The 13,914-nt window shown below is 53.4% G+C and overlaps 7 protein-coding genes across 7 annotated transcripts; 5 read left to right on the top strand and 2 right to left on the bottom strand.

The window, feature by feature from the left end:
• Positions 1 to 186: 186 nt before the first annotated feature.
• ASPSYDRAFT_32364 (cytochrome P450) lies at positions 187 to 1,938 on the bottom strand (the record flags this gene model as incomplete). The annotated part of the gene is made up of 5 exons (XM_040844971.1): positions 187 to 318; positions 365 to 1,238; positions 1,287 to 1,411; positions 1,461 to 1,648; positions 1,707 to 1,938. 5 exons carry the CDS (start codon positions 1,936 to 1,938, stop codon positions 187 to 189), a joined length of 1,551 nt encoding a protein of 516 aa, XP_040702116.1.
• A 1,641-nt stretch (positions 1,939 to 3,579) lies between these two features.
• ASPSYDRAFT_1047704 (putative integral membrane protein Pth11-like) lies at positions 3,580 to 5,426 on the top strand. Its single transcript, XM_040839807.1, has 6 exons — positions 3,580 to 3,887; positions 3,938 to 3,957; positions 4,008 to 4,044; positions 4,092 to 4,159; positions 4,207 to 4,580; positions 4,658 to 5,426. The coding sequence occupies exons 1-6, from the start codon at positions 3,761 to 3,763 to the stop codon at positions 5,112 to 5,114; spliced, it is 1,083 nt and encodes a 360-aa protein (XP_040702115.1). The 5' UTR covers positions 3,580 to 3,760; the 3' UTR covers positions 5,115 to 5,426.
• A 143-nt stretch (positions 5,427 to 5,569) lies between these two features.
• ASPSYDRAFT_79468 (uncharacterized protein) lies at positions 5,570 to 7,193 on the bottom strand. The gene is made up of 2 exons (XM_040851001.1): positions 6,725 to 7,193; positions 5,570 to 6,678 (listed from the first exon to the last, which is right to left on the bottom strand). The coding sequence occupies exons 1-2, from the start codon at positions 6,829 to 6,831 to the stop codon at positions 5,739 to 5,741; spliced, it is 1,047 nt and encodes a 348-aa protein (XP_040702114.1). The 5' UTR covers positions 6,832 to 7,193; the 3' UTR covers positions 5,570 to 5,738.
• Positions 7,194 to 7,464: 271 nt separating this feature from the next.
• ASPSYDRAFT_46335 (uncharacterized protein) lies at positions 7,465 to 8,457 on the top strand. The gene is made up of 2 exons (XM_040847200.1): positions 7,465 to 7,570; positions 7,634 to 8,457. Exons 1-2 carry the CDS (start codon positions 7,505 to 7,507, stop codon positions 8,255 to 8,257), a joined length of 690 nt encoding a protein of 229 aa, XP_040702113.1. The 5' UTR covers positions 7,465 to 7,504; the 3' UTR covers positions 8,258 to 8,457.
• A 70-nt stretch (positions 8,458 to 8,527) lies between these two features.
• Positions 8,528 to 10,637, top strand: ASPSYDRAFT_1047757 (Zn(II)2Cys6 transcription factor domain-containing protein). Its single transcript, XM_040839808.1, has 4 exons — positions 8,528 to 8,853; positions 8,962 to 9,474; positions 9,523 to 9,657; positions 9,714 to 10,637. Exons 1-4 carry the CDS (start codon positions 8,797 to 8,799, stop codon positions 10,476 to 10,478), a joined length of 1,470 nt encoding a protein of 489 aa, XP_040702112.1. The 5' UTR covers positions 8,528 to 8,796; the 3' UTR covers positions 10,479 to 10,637.
• Positions 10,638 to 10,796: 159 nt separating this feature from the next.
• On the top strand, positions 10,797 to 12,548 carry ASPSYDRAFT_153492 (putative amino acid transporter; the record flags this gene model as incomplete). Its single annotated transcript, XM_040842287.1, has 1 exon — positions 10,797 to 12,548. The coding sequence occupies one exon, from the start codon at positions 10,797 to 10,799 to the stop codon at positions 12,546 to 12,548; it is 1,752 nt and encodes a 583-aa protein (XP_040702111.1).
• Positions 12,549 to 13,470: 922 nt separating this feature from the next.
• On the top strand, positions 13,471 to 13,911 carry ASPSYDRAFT_90479 (uncharacterized protein; the record flags this gene model as incomplete). Its single annotated transcript, XM_040852341.1, has 1 exon — positions 13,471 to 13,911. One exon carries the CDS (start codon positions 13,471 to 13,473, stop codon positions 13,909 to 13,911), a length of 441 nt encoding a protein of 146 aa, XP_040702110.1.
• Between the last annotated feature and the right edge of the window lie 3 nt (positions 13,912 to 13,914).

Here is a 13,914-nt window from a genome sequence, read left to right as displayed (position 1 = left end):
CGTGATCAGATTTTAGCGCGCAAAGTATCGTCTTGGCTGGGGGTCGATACGAGATGCCAAGGCGCTATGCTGCTTTGGCTTACTTGTTTAGGAAATGCTGATGCTATCCAGGTTCGCCGAGGTTCAGATGACGGCGTCGCCAGCAATTAGCATTCATTGCTTCAATCACGACCCTCATTAAATACATTACTGCGCCTTTACCAGCGGGCGCTTGTCAATCGTTATCCACATGTCTCGCCAGTATCCAATACCTCCCTTGATCACAAACTTCGCTTCCGGCTTCCCAGGCACATGAGAAGGCTTGTAGTGGCGGAAAAACTAACAAGGTTAGCTACAACACTGGTTAAGAAGAAAGGAAACATACCTGGAGCGGTCCCTTGAATAGTTCCATCATCGCAATGTCCCTGCCCAGGCATACTCTGGCACCATACCCAAACGTCATCATGTACTTGTTCATGAGCTTGGTGCGCTCAGCATCCATCCATCGATCCGGGTTAAACTCCTCGGCGTCCTTTCCGAAGATTGTCGGGTCACGCTGGATCACCCAGGGGTTACAAGATATCTCGGTCCCAGCTGGGGCCATCTTCCCATATAGGTCCAGTCCTGGCTCAGAAACATACCGAGGGAAGATGTTCGGAGCCGGTGGGCACATTCGGAGGGTTTCGCGTACACACGCAACAAAGTATGGCAGGTTCTCCAGGATCTCTTGGTACTGTGGGTTTTCGTCGCTGACAAGGCCATTCTTGAATGCCGTATCGACTTCCTCCATCATACGCTCGTACACGCCCTGGTGCGTGAGCAAGTAGTGGATCAAGGCCTGGAAGACAGTCCCGGTAGTATCAGCGCCCGCGAGCAGGACAAGCAGAATCTCCGCCTTGATGTAGTCCATGGTCAAGGGCTGGCCGTCCTCAGTCCGCGCCTCGAGGAACGTCTGTAGCAGGTCAATCCGGGAGAAGTCCTTGGTTGATTTCAGGTCCTGGATGCGCTGCTCGATAAGTCTGTCGCGGAACCGCATGAGGACGCCGATACCCGAGTCGTCTTCGGGTTTTGCGACCAGATACTTCTTCAAGAAAGTTGTCTTGATCCAGCTGGTGAAAGGGTGAAGACGCGCGAGAAGACCAAATGCAGGGAGACCATCGTGGAAGCCCTGGATAAGTCCACCGACGTCCTCGCCCTTCTCGACAAAGCCAAAAGGCGCCCCAAAGCCGACCTCACTGATAATGTCGTATGCCATGTAGCTATACACCGTCAGTTGCTTCCTTCTCCACCGGAAACGCAAAACTCACACTGCCCACCAGGAGAAGTCGAAGCCCTCGCCAGTGCGAACGTACTTCTCGTCGAGCTTGGAAATCCAGTGCTTAATCCGGACATCAATTAGAGGCTCCATGCGCTTAACGCTGGAGAAGCTGTACTGTTCCACTCTCAGTATCTTTGTCTTGCGCATTGGTCAACTGCCTTACCGGTCCAGCAGCGTGTTTACGATACGCCGCATGGATCTTGTGCGACCTCATGTTGAAGAGCGACTCGGTCTCACCGAATGACCCGGTGATATAGTGGCCAGTCTTGTCAGCATTGCGGTGATAGATCTCTGGCAGCTTTGCTGGATCGCTGACTAGGAGCAATGTAGGAGTAACCCGCACAACAGGGCCTGACAGCAGCAGTCAGCACTCAACCACGATGAACAATGTAATGCACGCAAAAAGTACCATATTTCTTTGTCGCTTCATAAACGACTGCAAGCTCCGTCTCCTGCACATTATGCCATGCTATCCAGAGCCGAGTGACGGATGCCCAGAACGGACCCGGGAAGGCCGAAAGTGGGTGGAAGAAGCGATAATAAACGATCTGATAGATGAATTTCAAGACGATATAAGCAAGATAGCCGAGAACCAGATTGGTCAGCGTCAGCTGCGCAAGAACCAGTTGCCCGAGGCCCATGGTGCAGCAGTATGTGGCCGGTGGTCACAGCGAAAGAACCATGCGGGAAGAAAAGATGTTACACTGCAGGCCACAGACAGCTGCAGTTCGCGATCTGATATGTCCTGCGCCTCCTCTGGCGTTCGTCCTCCTTTTCCCCCCTCCTTCCCCTTTCGAACGATGCCACGACGGCCAAAAGTCCCGGGCATACCAGTATGGAGCAGGCAGTCCAATAATCACAACAACTACGATTCGCTCTTCGGGCCAAGAAAACCAGGCAGCTCGAGGAGCAAATAGCGAGCAGAGTCCGGCTCCACATCTGTCAAGGAAAGGCTCCGGGTTGATCGTCAATTGCTCCTCCTGGTCTAGTCGTTGACAGTGCGGAGACAGTGGGTGCGGCGCAGGCTAACGGTGGGCCGTGTTTCGCATAGACAATGAGAGAGTCGCATGTCTGTGCACCGTCTGGACTGGCCTCGGCTCGAGTCTTTGCTGACTCGTTCAAGTCGTTCGGCACTTGTCCGAGTTGCAGCAGTACTTTTGCGTGATGTTCGCGGATTCGTAGTTGGCATCCACGATAACAGAGGGCTCGGGCCGAGAACTGAAAACTCCAGGCACGTCAACTTTCAAGGTTTGGAGAATGTTCCATTGTTTAATTAACATGGCAAATCTGCCGTAACGGTCGTTTAGCCCGTTTGGGAATCTGCGGCTGGATCCTCGTCTGCCAGCCCGTCCTGCCTTCGTGTCCAGCCGTTCCAACGCTTCAAGCGTGTTTCTGTTTCTGCCTTTATGGGCTCCGTTGTGGATTCGTACCTTGTCCATAAGATCAGCACAACTTCGCTCCACTCGAGTCCTTGTTCGATTGTCTTCATCGCCCCGCAATTGTTGACAAATCGGGAATCTCGAGACAAAATCATGCAGGCTTTCTGGGCGCGCAGCCGATCCCTAACGCTTTTGACAGGAGTCTCGATTCGGCGGCGTTTCTTGGTGATGCACTCACATGCACACAGATGCTGCTCGACGGGTGCATATTGTGCATCTCACATTCACTGCTGCTTCTCTGGGCCAAGATGAGAGATGTCAACAGTGTTGTCTTGGATATTCCTGTCGTAATCACATCCACTGTAGGCTGTAAGCCCTAACAGAGGATTCCTTTTCCGGTCAGCATGGTTCCCAGTGCCCACGCAGCATTCTCCCTGTGCCGATCTGTCAGTTCCCGCTGCGACATGGCGTCCTTCATCTTAGCGGGTTTGGCGGTTCTCGGTCTCGAGTCTCAAGTCTCGACGACAGAGTCCACCCCCGCAGAGCCAGGGCCTCCCGACCTGTCACAGTGCGTCGGACGAGTCCTGTCCGCAATCACTGGTCCGCTGCCCTCACATGTCTCCAGTTGCTGGCTTGTCCAAGTAGAGTTTATGACATCTTGGCTCGCTTCCAACGGACTCTACGTCCAGTGGCGCCGAGTTCGCCTCCCGATCCCGTGGTAGGCGAATCACTAGTGCGTTGACATCCTGGCCAGGAGATTAAGAGTGCAGTCTGCAGACCGGCAGACGCAAGGACTCGGCAGGGGGCATCCAGCGAACAGGCGTTGACAATATCAGAAGTCGGAATGGAGCGCACATCACTGACAGGGGACCGCTCCGTGCCGCGGGAAAGGCTCGTTTACACTCCTTTACGAGGACAGCTTGTTTTAACTCCTGTCTCAAGTCCGCTTCTCTAACATTAAACGCTCCTTGAAAACTGTCAGTTCTATTCGACCTTACTATCCTTCAGTTTAGCGAACCCATGGTTGAGTAGAGCTGCCACACTCGTTTCTCAACACCTGCTACTATCTGTCTGGTTATCCAAGATGGCCGAAACCCAGGGCCCGACGGTCGTTGGGATCGCAATTGCATTCGCGGCGATTACCTTCGTCGTCATTATCTTGCGCTTGTTCGCTCGAATCTATGTACTCAAGAAAATGGGCGTGGACGACTGTAAGTGACTCTGTCCTGCTACGAACCCAGCTCCCAACTGACGCTTCTAGATCTCATTATCCTCGCCTGTGTAAGACATTTGATCTATACCAAGCTTCCGTGGCTGACCAGAAACTGCAGTTCTTTTCGTGGGCGTTTTCCGTTGTCACAGTCATTGGTCGGTCCTCTCCCACAGTCCCAGAAACGCCACATTAACGGTTACAGCTGTCAAACACGGTCTTGGTAGCCATATTGAGGACGTTCCCCCGTCCGATATGATCCCATATGCATTCGTACGAACCCCCAGCCAGTTCCAATCGCTTCAAACTAACCCGAGTAGAACGTCTGGCTGAGCTCCATGTTCTATCTCACCTGTCTCGGCTTCGTCAAAACATCGGTCTGCTGGTTCTATACCCGTCTCGGGGATAAATACCTGACACGCATGTCCTTCATCATGTTCGGCATCATCGCCTGCCAGGCCTCCGCCAATGTCCTCACCGCAGCATTCCAGTGCCGGCCCGTTCCTGCAGCCTGGGATACCACCATCACGGACAGCGTCTGCGTCAACATCAATGTCTTCTACCTCGCCAACGCAGCACTCAACATCCTTACCGACCTCCTCACCTACACGCTTCCTATCCGCGTCATCTTTAAACTGCAAATGCCGCGCAAGCAGAAAGTCGCCCTCGCCCTGATCCTCTCCCTCGGTCTCTTGTACGTCATTTATCCCATGCCCATCCCCATACCCGTCCCATGGAGGAGAACACATCATGCTAACAATCCCAATCCAGCGCCTGCGTCTCCTCTATAATCCGCATAACCTTCATCCCAGAAATGCTCTCCTCCACCGACGCAACCTGGGCCATCAGCGGCGCGATGTACTGGTCCTCCATCGAAATCAACATCGGGATCCTCGCGGCCTCAATCCCCTCCTTCAAGGCCATCGCCTCGCGCTTCCTCCCCCGTCTTATCGGCGAGTATTCCTCCAACAAGATGTACGGCGCCTACGGGCAGCGCTCTGGGTCTGGGTTCTCGAAGGTCCGGGAGCAGAGCCATGCGCGCTCGGGGACGGGGATGCAGCCGCTTCGGAGCCGGGATAGGGAGCGCGAGCGGGAGCGCGAAATGGATGGGATTGTTGGTACCAATATCCATAGTGCGCTTGATCGGACGAGTGAGGAGAGGATCCTGGTTCCTGATGGGAAGATCTATGCGCATACCGAGATTGAGGTGCGGCAGGATCACTTGTAGGGTTGGCTGGCTAGATGCTAGGTTAAAGTTATAGGTATAGCACAGGTACCTAACCTAGTCGCCGAGCTGTACCTCCTAGTATCTCGTCCGGAGTATTTCTGGTGGTTGGTGGATTCCTTGGCGTCAGACATGGCAGTTTATTTTCTTTTCCTATGTCGGTTGTGCAATTTCGGTGGCTTACTGGATTTTCTGGTTTTGTTCTCGTTTCTATTCGATCCTATCCTTGAAAGTGTGGGCTTTTATTGATATTCTATATGTATCAAAACGCATACGTGCTTATTTCATTTTACATTACCCTTTTGCGAAATGGTGTTCGTTTAACCGTTTAGGGATGTGTTGTCTGGGTCGGATATATATATTTAATTTGGGGTGAGAATAAAGTGGGCAGACCAAACTATATCCGTTAAAGGCAATGAATCAGATAGAGACTTAGAGCTTATTTTAAAAGATTACTTCGTCGGCATTAACCTAATTTATACAAAAACAGATTAGTTTACAAAAGTCTAATAACGGAGGGGTATTAACTCTTCGCTCGCAGCGCTAGACATAAACAAAAATTTGAACATAGGAAGCAAAAATGACTCAAATCAGTGCAAAATCAGAAAGATAACAATAGTATCCACCTTAAACAGCCCCATCCGGCTTGGGAACATCAGATCCCCTCCCCCGAACATTCGACGCAGTCCCCGCAGAAAACGCATCCTCACAAACAGGCCACTGCACAGCGTCCTCCCAGTACTTCGTATGATGTTTATTCTTCTTCATCATGCCGGAAATATCAAGCGGGTCGATAAAGGTCTCAATCCTAGGCCGCGAGTCCAACCAGCCAGGTCCCATGCGCTCCGTCACGCCGTCGGTATCGAGGTACCGTCTCTTGTCACGGGGCAGATACTGGCCCGGATGCAGCATATTAATCCAGAAAGTAAAAATGACCATGGGGGCCGCATCGAACGCGTAAAGCAGCCACTCGTGGTGCTGGAAGTAAGTGCAGGTTGCGCCGCACGCGACACCGGGGGGATCGAGGGTGTAGAGCGACTCGACGGCGCGGTAGATGCAGCGCATGAGCACGAGGGAGGACGTTCCGTAGAGGGCGTAGAAGAGGAAGCGGAGGTTGCGTGGGAGCATGCCGGCGCGGGCGCACTTGCGGTGGAGGGTCGCGATGACGAAGACGATGCAGAGCTCGACGATGCACTGGAGGATGACGGCGACGGCCATGAGGGTTGCGCCGCTGCGGTAGAGGCGTGGTTCTTTGGCGCCTGTTGCGAGGCGTGCGCCGCCGGCGGCAGTGAGGGCCTCGACGAGGGCGCCAATGTAGACGAAGAAGTGGACGGTGCGGTTGGGGTTGAGCCAGGCGAACATGGGGATGTAGTGCATGATGCGGCCGAGGATGTTGTAGGCGGAGGCCGAGAAGACAGGGGGAGCAGCGTAGATGAAGACAGTGGCCGCGATGTAGATGTTTATATTGTCTGGGTTGTAGCTGGAGATGGTACGCAGGACCCAGCCGATGGTGTAAATGAGAGAGCCCCAGAACATCCAGAACGTCACCCTCCAGAAGCGATAGCGGCTGTGAATGTCAGTAAAGCACGATAGAAGGCACCAGGTAGACTGACAAGTTCTGGAAAATATGCGTGGACAAGGACAGGCCTAGCACGCATGCAAAGACAATCGGGAGCACATGGCTCGCTTTGTACTCGTATATACCAGTTTGAGGGTCCATTGTGAAAGTAAGGGTTCGCTGAGTGTGAAGCTTGTGTTTCTCGGCAGCTGGGTGCCGCCCTAGTTATATAGGCAGCCTCATCGGCGACTCCATATGAGGCTGTCCAGAATGGCGGCACATCACGACAAACACGGTTAGTCTCGAGTCAAAGTGCTGACCCGCGATTGCGCGGGCCCGCGGACTGTCGCTGGGGAACTCCAAATCGGGTGCAATCTGGCGCCCGATCGCTGACCCAGAGCCCAGCAGGGCGCAGCAGACGTCCAGGACATCACCTCGCGTGCTCAGATAATCCCTTCCAGTCTGAGAGGCATGCGCCGACAGTCGCAAACACGTTGAATTCCACACGCGCCGGATTCAGCTCGCCCGTTGCGAGATGTGAATCAAACAAAACCATTCGGATGAGAGAATATCTGCCGCCGCCTGGAATTCAAGGCATCCAGGAACTCGTCCAATGAGAGCAGTCCAGACACGTGAGACAGGCGCCGCGACAGACCCAAAGCGGCTTAGTGTGCTGCCTAACTGTTGGCCAATCAGAGAGCATGATTGTGTGAGTTGGATATAGATCTCGAGGCCGAGATAGTATAAATAAGATGAGAGAGATGGTAAGATAGATGGGAATGACAGAAAGAAAATCTTTTTAAGGAATATCTGAGCTGAATTGCCCGAGTTGACAATGGCAGACAACTCTCCATCCCTCATTCCCTTCCTAGGTGCCATGACGGCCTCCCAGAGGGAAGGTGTACGTACCTCAAACAGCCACAGTTCAAACAGAAATACTTGGATAAATGCTAACATCATGAAGCAAGGCTACTCTACAGGTAACGGGTCAATGGGATCACACCCTAACGTCGGTGATATGGAGTCCCCCTATCCTTCCCAGTCCTACCATACCCAGACACCCACTCGATCCATCCACGTCGACTTTACTGGGTGGCCACAGAGAGTACTCGGAATCACTGAAGGCAGTCCCAGCGGCGCAGTCATCTATCGTCTGGACTTGACACAGAACCGACAGATGAAATTCTATACCACAAGCGCATCCAACACCCCGCTCGCAACTGCCACCAGTCGGGGAAGCACCAGCCTCGACGTGACCATCAACGGACAGAGAATAGCCGTGGACATCAAGACAAGACTCAGAAAAGAAGGGCAGTATCGGTCGCCGTCCTTGCACAACGCCCCCTTGGCATGGAAGAGCCGGAGTATGAAGGTGGTCGACTTTGAGCTGCGGGATGGGAACGGCACTCTGCTGGCCCAGTTTAACCCTCACCCGTCGTGGTCTCGGCGGAAGGCAGGCCGTCTGGATCTTTTTGGCCCCAGTGTCAGCAGCGGGCGATTGATGGAGGAGATTATGGTGACGGGGCTCTCTTTGGTTCATTCAACTGACACTCAACTCGAGGCGGCAGCAGCAGGGGCATCTTCGTGAATTGCTTTTGTTAGACTTCATAGAGCGAGCCAGTGGTCGTCGGAGCACGTTGGGATTTGACGAGATAGTAACCGGCGTTGGCCAACGTCGAGTGTCTATATTTGGGTCTTTGAGTGGCGTTCAGGCAGACACTGTTGATTTGTACTGTTGCACATAGTGTAGATCTCCGGCTGGAATACGAGAAACAGTTATGCGGTTCAGGCCACCCGGACGTGAAACTGTAGTGAGGCTGGATGCTTTAAGATTGGATACCAGGAGAAGAGGCGAGCTCATGGTGGCGTCCCGGCCAGGATAATCAGCTGCCAATAGAAACCCTGAGTAAAATCGTTCTTCATCCTCGCCCGTCGATCGAGAACTGGCCGTTCCATACTTCTGACAGCCGCAGATCAATAAGGCTGCGCCTCGCCAAGGCCGACTCTTGGCGTCCAGCTGGGCTTTTCAGCTCGTCGCCATCGCTTCTCCATTTCTCTTCATCTTTAATGGGCCCGTCCGCTGGTAGTCCTCTCCGTCACATCGATACCCGATAACTGCGCATCACAATGCCCGGTGTACCGTCCGGAAGAGGGTGCGACAACTGCCGCAAGTCGAAGAAGAAGGTGGGTTGAGCCGACTCCACACTGCCCCATCACCCCCTCGTTGCACTTGCAGACGATAGACGATTAGGCTCACGTAGTGTCCGCGGGCCTGCGCTAACATCTCAAAAGTGCGACGAGGTCAAGCCCGTGTGTACGCGATGCGCTCGCCGCGGAATCGAGTGCGTCGGTGCCGGCGAAAAGCGCTACAAATTCATGGAAGAAGGCCCCACGATAGTCAAGAAGCGGTCTCCGAAACGTCATCTCACCACCACGCCGTCGCCCGATGGGAAGGATATCGTTCGTCGTATCGCTGTCAACCCGACTAACAATGCCACGCTCCTGGGCCAGGGCATGGTAGCCGCCATGAAGCCGCAGACGAGTCTGAGGTATAATCTGATGTGGGCGTATGGCGGTTATCTGACCCTTGTCCCGCGGCGTTTGGGTTTGAACGAGGCGTTGGATACAGCTGTTGATGCCTTGGTAACAACCCATGCATCGTTCTCGTCGTGCAAGGAAATTACCGTCAAGTCTCTTACGAAATATTCAAAAGCGCTGGGTGCTTTGCGGAGATGTCTGGATGATCCTGTCACGGCAGGCTCATCGGAAACGCTCTGCGCGGTATCTGTGCTGCTCCTTGTCCAGGTGGGCAATTGTCGCTTCGCTGTACAAGACTATCGCTGACAAGACCAGCACATGACAGGCTCATCGGATTTGCAGTTCACTGGTCACGCCGAAGGGGCAGCCAAAATTCTAAAGGCTCGGAAGAACTGTGCTCCTCGAGACGCCTTTGAGCGCTTACTTTTGTTGTCATTACGTGGGCCAGTTGTAAGCATTCTTCGCGCAGCTGAGCGCCTTATTTCTCTCTACTAACCATGCCGCAGTTGTTTGAGGGCCTGTTTAACCCTAATATAAATTTAGACCCAATAGAATGGAAGGAACTGGTGCAGAATGACCTGGACGCGCATTCACCAGAAGGAGAGATGCTCGTATATTTCTCCCAAGTCCCAGATATCCTGGACAGAGTCAAAGCCAACCCCGACGGCCTGGCTGGCCTGTTAATCCTGCAGGCGGAGATGAGGAGCCTGTACTTCAAGACGCGCAGGATTTGCGACCTGTTTCGCCGTGAACTGAATCAGGTCGAGAATCCCGGTGAAAGCCCACATCCAAATCCATTCGGACTCCCTCCGACCATGCTCCATGCCCACACTCAACGATTCTACGGCATCTCAATCACCGTCTGTCTATACATGAATTACATCCTCGTCGCCATGCGGGCAAACGAGCCCGAACTCTCCAAAGATGCCAGCTACCTCGCCCTCGAAGTTCTCAGCATCGCCGAGAACGCCCTCCAGTACCGGCCATTCGGCGCTGCGTACGTCACGCTCGGGCTTGTAGCGGGCGTCATGGCCGTGGATAAGCCGTCGCTGCGGATCCTGCTTGAGTCATGGGCTGCCGACTACTGGGAGGATTTCAACATGTCGAACATTGACTTTCCGGCACTCATAGAGTCGTTCCGTCGCTTGGACCCGTTTGCGTCTGCAGATACGCCGGACGGATGGCCCGAGGCCGAGGAAGCGGCCTTGTATGACCCGGTGTTATATAAGGACGAGTCTGAATCGCCCAGTATAGTGGACTTTATTAGCTAGACTCTGTCTCCCTATTAACGATAAACCGAATCACACACAGATCACGTTAATGCTTAAATTCATCCGTTATCCATCTTTATCTGTGTCTCTTTGTCGGTAAGTCAGGTGACTGCTGTCGTGAGCGCCGACCAATCAGCAGCGCCGTCGTCAGCACAGTTCCAGATCGTGCGTCATTCCGTGGAACTGCCCGGCGAGACTTTCACCGTCAACACTCTGCCCTCATGGGACTCTGGACCTGTTCTCTGCCCGTCGTGGCTCCGTCATACTCTCGTCTCAACTTTTAATCCCCGAAATAAATCTGTCCTGCGATAATTCATCATGGCAGAACCGTCGTTAAGCTCCTCGCACAACGGGTCCACCGTCCAACGGGACGAGGCGATTCTCTCCCAGCACCTCGATCCTCAGTTCACCGCTTCCTTGCCAGAAGACGCTATACCCCCCGAGCAACCCGAAGGAGCTGGGTCGAGCTCGACTGAGCACCATGAACCTCAGTCCTCCCTAGTTCTACAGGGCGGCGACATCCACCGTGACCTCTACCGCATCGAAGCCAAAACCAAGCGAGCTCGGCTGGATAAACGAGCCAACACGTTTACTGCGATCCCCCGACGTCAGTCTGACCTTGTCGAGGAGGAGGTAGCTGCTCTCGAGCCTGGAAGTTTCCGCCGGCACTTCATCCGCCAGCAGGGCCAGGACCATCCGGTTCTGCACCGTTCGTTCCTTGAATACCTTGACATGTATGGCAATTTCGCTGGCGAGGATTTGGAGGAGACCGAGGATGAAACGGAACAGGGTGAGGATGAAGCACAACGGGAAGCAGAGCGACGGCCGTTGCTAGGCCCCGGGCGTCCTAAGCGCCAGCGTACGCGTACAAGGTCTGTCCGTCCAGGCGACGCCTCGAACGTGAAGACTTTCTTTACCTTGCTCAAGGCGTTTATCGGGACGGGTATTATATTTCTGCCAAAGGCGTTCCGTAATGGGGGGATCTTGTTCTCGTCGGTCACTCTGGTTACGGTCGCTTTGATTTCGACGCTGTGCTTCCATCTTCTGCTGCAGTGTCGGCGACAGTACCATGGCGGTGGATACGGTGACCTCGGCGAACGGATTTCTGGTCCGAATCTTCGGTCATTGATCCTGGGATCGGTGGCTATCTCTCAGATTGGGTTTGTCTGTGCCTGCATCATCTTCACGGCTGAGAATATCCGGGCATTCTTCCTTGCGGTGATGCCTGAGACGATCGAGTCGCTCTCGACATTCCGCTTGATCATTTTCCAGCTGATCGTGCTCACTCCGCTGGCCATGATCCGGAATATTTCCAAATTGGGCCCGATCGCGCTGCTCGCTGATGCCTTTATTCTTTTCGGCCTTGGATACATATACTGCTATGATATCGCTAGCTTGGCATCTCGCGGACTGGGACCGGACGTGGAACTGTTCAACTCGACCTCGTTTACTTTGACTATCGGGTCGTGCATCTTCACGTTTGAGGGCATCGGGTTGATTCTCCCCATTCAGTCTTCTATGAAGAAACCGCAATACTTCGATAGTTTGCTCTACACGGTCATGCTCATCATTACCATTCTGTTTACCGGAGTTGGGGCCCTCTCGTACGCAACATTCGGCGCGGACACCAAAACCGAAATCATCAGCAACTTGCCACAAGACAGCAAATTGGTCAACGCCGTCCAGTTCCTGTATTCCATTGCAATCCTCGTGGGAACTCCGATCCAGCTGTTCCCGCCTGTCCGCATTATCGAAGGGAGGCTATTTGGGATCGCCTCTGGCAAACGCGACCCAAGCATCAAATGGAAGAAAAACGTGTTCCGGACCTGTGCCGTCCTGGCATGTGGTGTAATTTCGGCGCTGGGAGCCGGAGACTTGGATAAGTTTGTTTCCCTAATTGGATCATTTGCATGTGTACCTCTGGTGTACATTTACCCGGCGTACCTGCATTGGAAAGGTGTTGCAAAGTCTCCATGGGTGAAACGCGGCGATGTAGCCATGATGTCGCTAGGGTTTGTATTCATGGTCTACACCACAGCCGCAACGATCTCTGTTTGGATCAATGAATGAACGATGATCACGAAGTCATAGCTATGCAGCCTGGATATTTGAATAGGACAGTAATGCTGATAGGATACATAATGACCACGAAAAATTGCTTTTGTTGAACTTCAGACCCGCAATTATCAAATAAACCTGGTCGATCTATAGCCGCATCGTGCAGTGATATGGTCACACTAACATCACTGTAATTGGCAACTGCCAGCGAGTCCCGTCCCGTCACTCAAACAACCCCTCAGCCCTGACTGATCCGACTGATGGTACGACCAGCCCTAATCTCGCACGTGGCATAGCGTGGCACATACCGCCCTATACTATAGATCAATCAATCTCCAGGTGATACAAAACCAGCTTCCCCGCTGCAACCAGCCGTGGCCGGACCCGCAGGAATTATCAATGCCGCGGGCATGTCACAGAGAGATTCTGATTCTGATTCTTCATACCAGCCCTTATTTACTTGCTCAGCGTACAGACAGGAGTTCGGCCATAGAGAGGCAGAATTCAGTGAATATGGTCTGGATTTATCGACGGTCATAATGTCAGTGAAGGATGATCCTTTTCTCTCAACCAATGCCACCAAAGTGGCAAGGCCATTCCTTCATTGATGTCGTCAATATCGATAACTTCACAGTCCATATCACCAACGAAGCCTTCACCATAGCGTTACAATGGAGAACGCCGCTTGTTGCTAGTTCAGAGATGTAGACACATAAATGAGCCTTCCATAGCTATATTGATTTAGAAGATCGTGCACTCCCTTGCCAAACTTGATCAGTAGTCTTTCCCACAAGTTTCAAGCCCGGGTTAGTCCCAGCTATTATTATCCTCCATCTCTCTAACACCCTTCCACCAACTAACTCACCACCAGGTCTGCCAACCAGCCCCCCTCATCAACCCGTTCTCTACGTCCGCAGCACGTCAAGAGACCAAGATGCGATTCACCCACCTCGCCCTCCCCGCCGCGCTACTCGTCGGCGCAGCCTCCGCCGACACAGCCAACTGCTGGGGCAAAGCCCTCCACCCGACCACCGAAAGCCTCAAATACGCCATCAAGAAAATGGATGAGATCGCAAGCGCGCCCAGTACATTCTACCCAGGCGGAGCCAGAGAAGACCCGAAGTGGCTGTGGCTGCCGGTTAACCACTGCGAGGAGGTTGCCTGCTACAAGGGGGCCCAGGTGCGCTGGTGCAACGATGATACCGAGAAGTTTCGCTGGATGCCGATACAGTATGTCGTCGATGGTGTCCGTGTCTTGCTCCGGGAGTGCAGGGCTGTGCATGACGGCGAGATTGTTGCTGGTGGTATGCTGACCCACCCTGACAAGTGGAGTATCACCGTGCAGGCAGAGGACGCCTGTAAGGGGAAGAAGTAAGAT

This window comes from Aspergillus sydowii (genome assembly GCF_001890705.1).
Source record: "Aspergillus sydowii CBS 593.65 unplaced genomic scaffold ASPSYscaffold_6, whole genome shotgun sequence".
NCBI lineage: Eukaryota > Fungi > Ascomycota > Eurotiomycetes > Eurotiales > Aspergillaceae > Aspergillus > Aspergillus sydowii.
Note: the sequence above shows the minus strand (reverse complement) of the source record. Positions and strands in the feature narration are given on the sequence as shown.

Excerpts from the sequence above, each read along its gene's own strand:
- ASPSYDRAFT_1047704 (XM_040839807.1), top strand. The coding sequence starts at position 3,761 with ATGGCCGAAACCCAGGGCCCGACGGTCGTTGGGATCGCAATTGCATTC. Across the intron at positions 3,958-4,007 it reads ATCTCATTATCCTCGCCTGT|TTCTTTTCGTGGGCGTTTTC; the intron begins GTAAGACATTTG and ends CAGAAACTGCAG. Across the intron at positions 4,581-4,657 it reads ATCCTCTCCCTCGGTCTCTT|CGCCTGCGTCTCCTCTATAA; the intron begins GTACGTCATTTA and ends ATCCCAATCCAG.
- ASPSYDRAFT_79468 (XM_040851001.1), bottom strand. The coding sequence starts at position 6,831 with ATGGACCCTCAAACTGGTATATACGAGTACAAAGCGAGCCATGTGCTC. Across the intron at positions 6,679-6,724 it reads ACGCATATTTTCCAGAACTT|CCGCTATCGCTTCTGGAGGG; the intron begins GTCAGTCTACCT and ends TGACATTCACAG.
- ASPSYDRAFT_46335 (XM_040847200.1), top strand. The coding sequence starts at position 7,505 with ATGGCAGACAACTCTCCATCCCTCATTCCCTTCCTAGGTGCCATGACG. Across the intron at positions 7,571-7,633 it reads CGGCCTCCCAGAGGGAAGGT|CAAGGCTACTCTACAGGTAA; the intron begins GTACGTACCTCA and ends AACATCATGAAG.
- ASPSYDRAFT_1047757 (XM_040839808.1), top strand. The coding sequence starts at position 8,797 with ATGCCCGGTGTACCGTCCGGAAGAGGGTGCGACAACTGCCGCAAGTCG. Across the intron at positions 8,854-8,961 it reads GCCGCAAGTCGAAGAAGAAG|TGCGACGAGGTCAAGCCCGT; the intron begins GTGGGTTGAGCC and ends ACATCTCAAAAG. Across the intron at positions 9,658-9,713 it reads TGTCATTACGTGGGCCAGTT|TTGTTTGAGGGCCTGTTTAA; the intron begins GTAAGCATTCTT and ends ACCATGCCGCAG.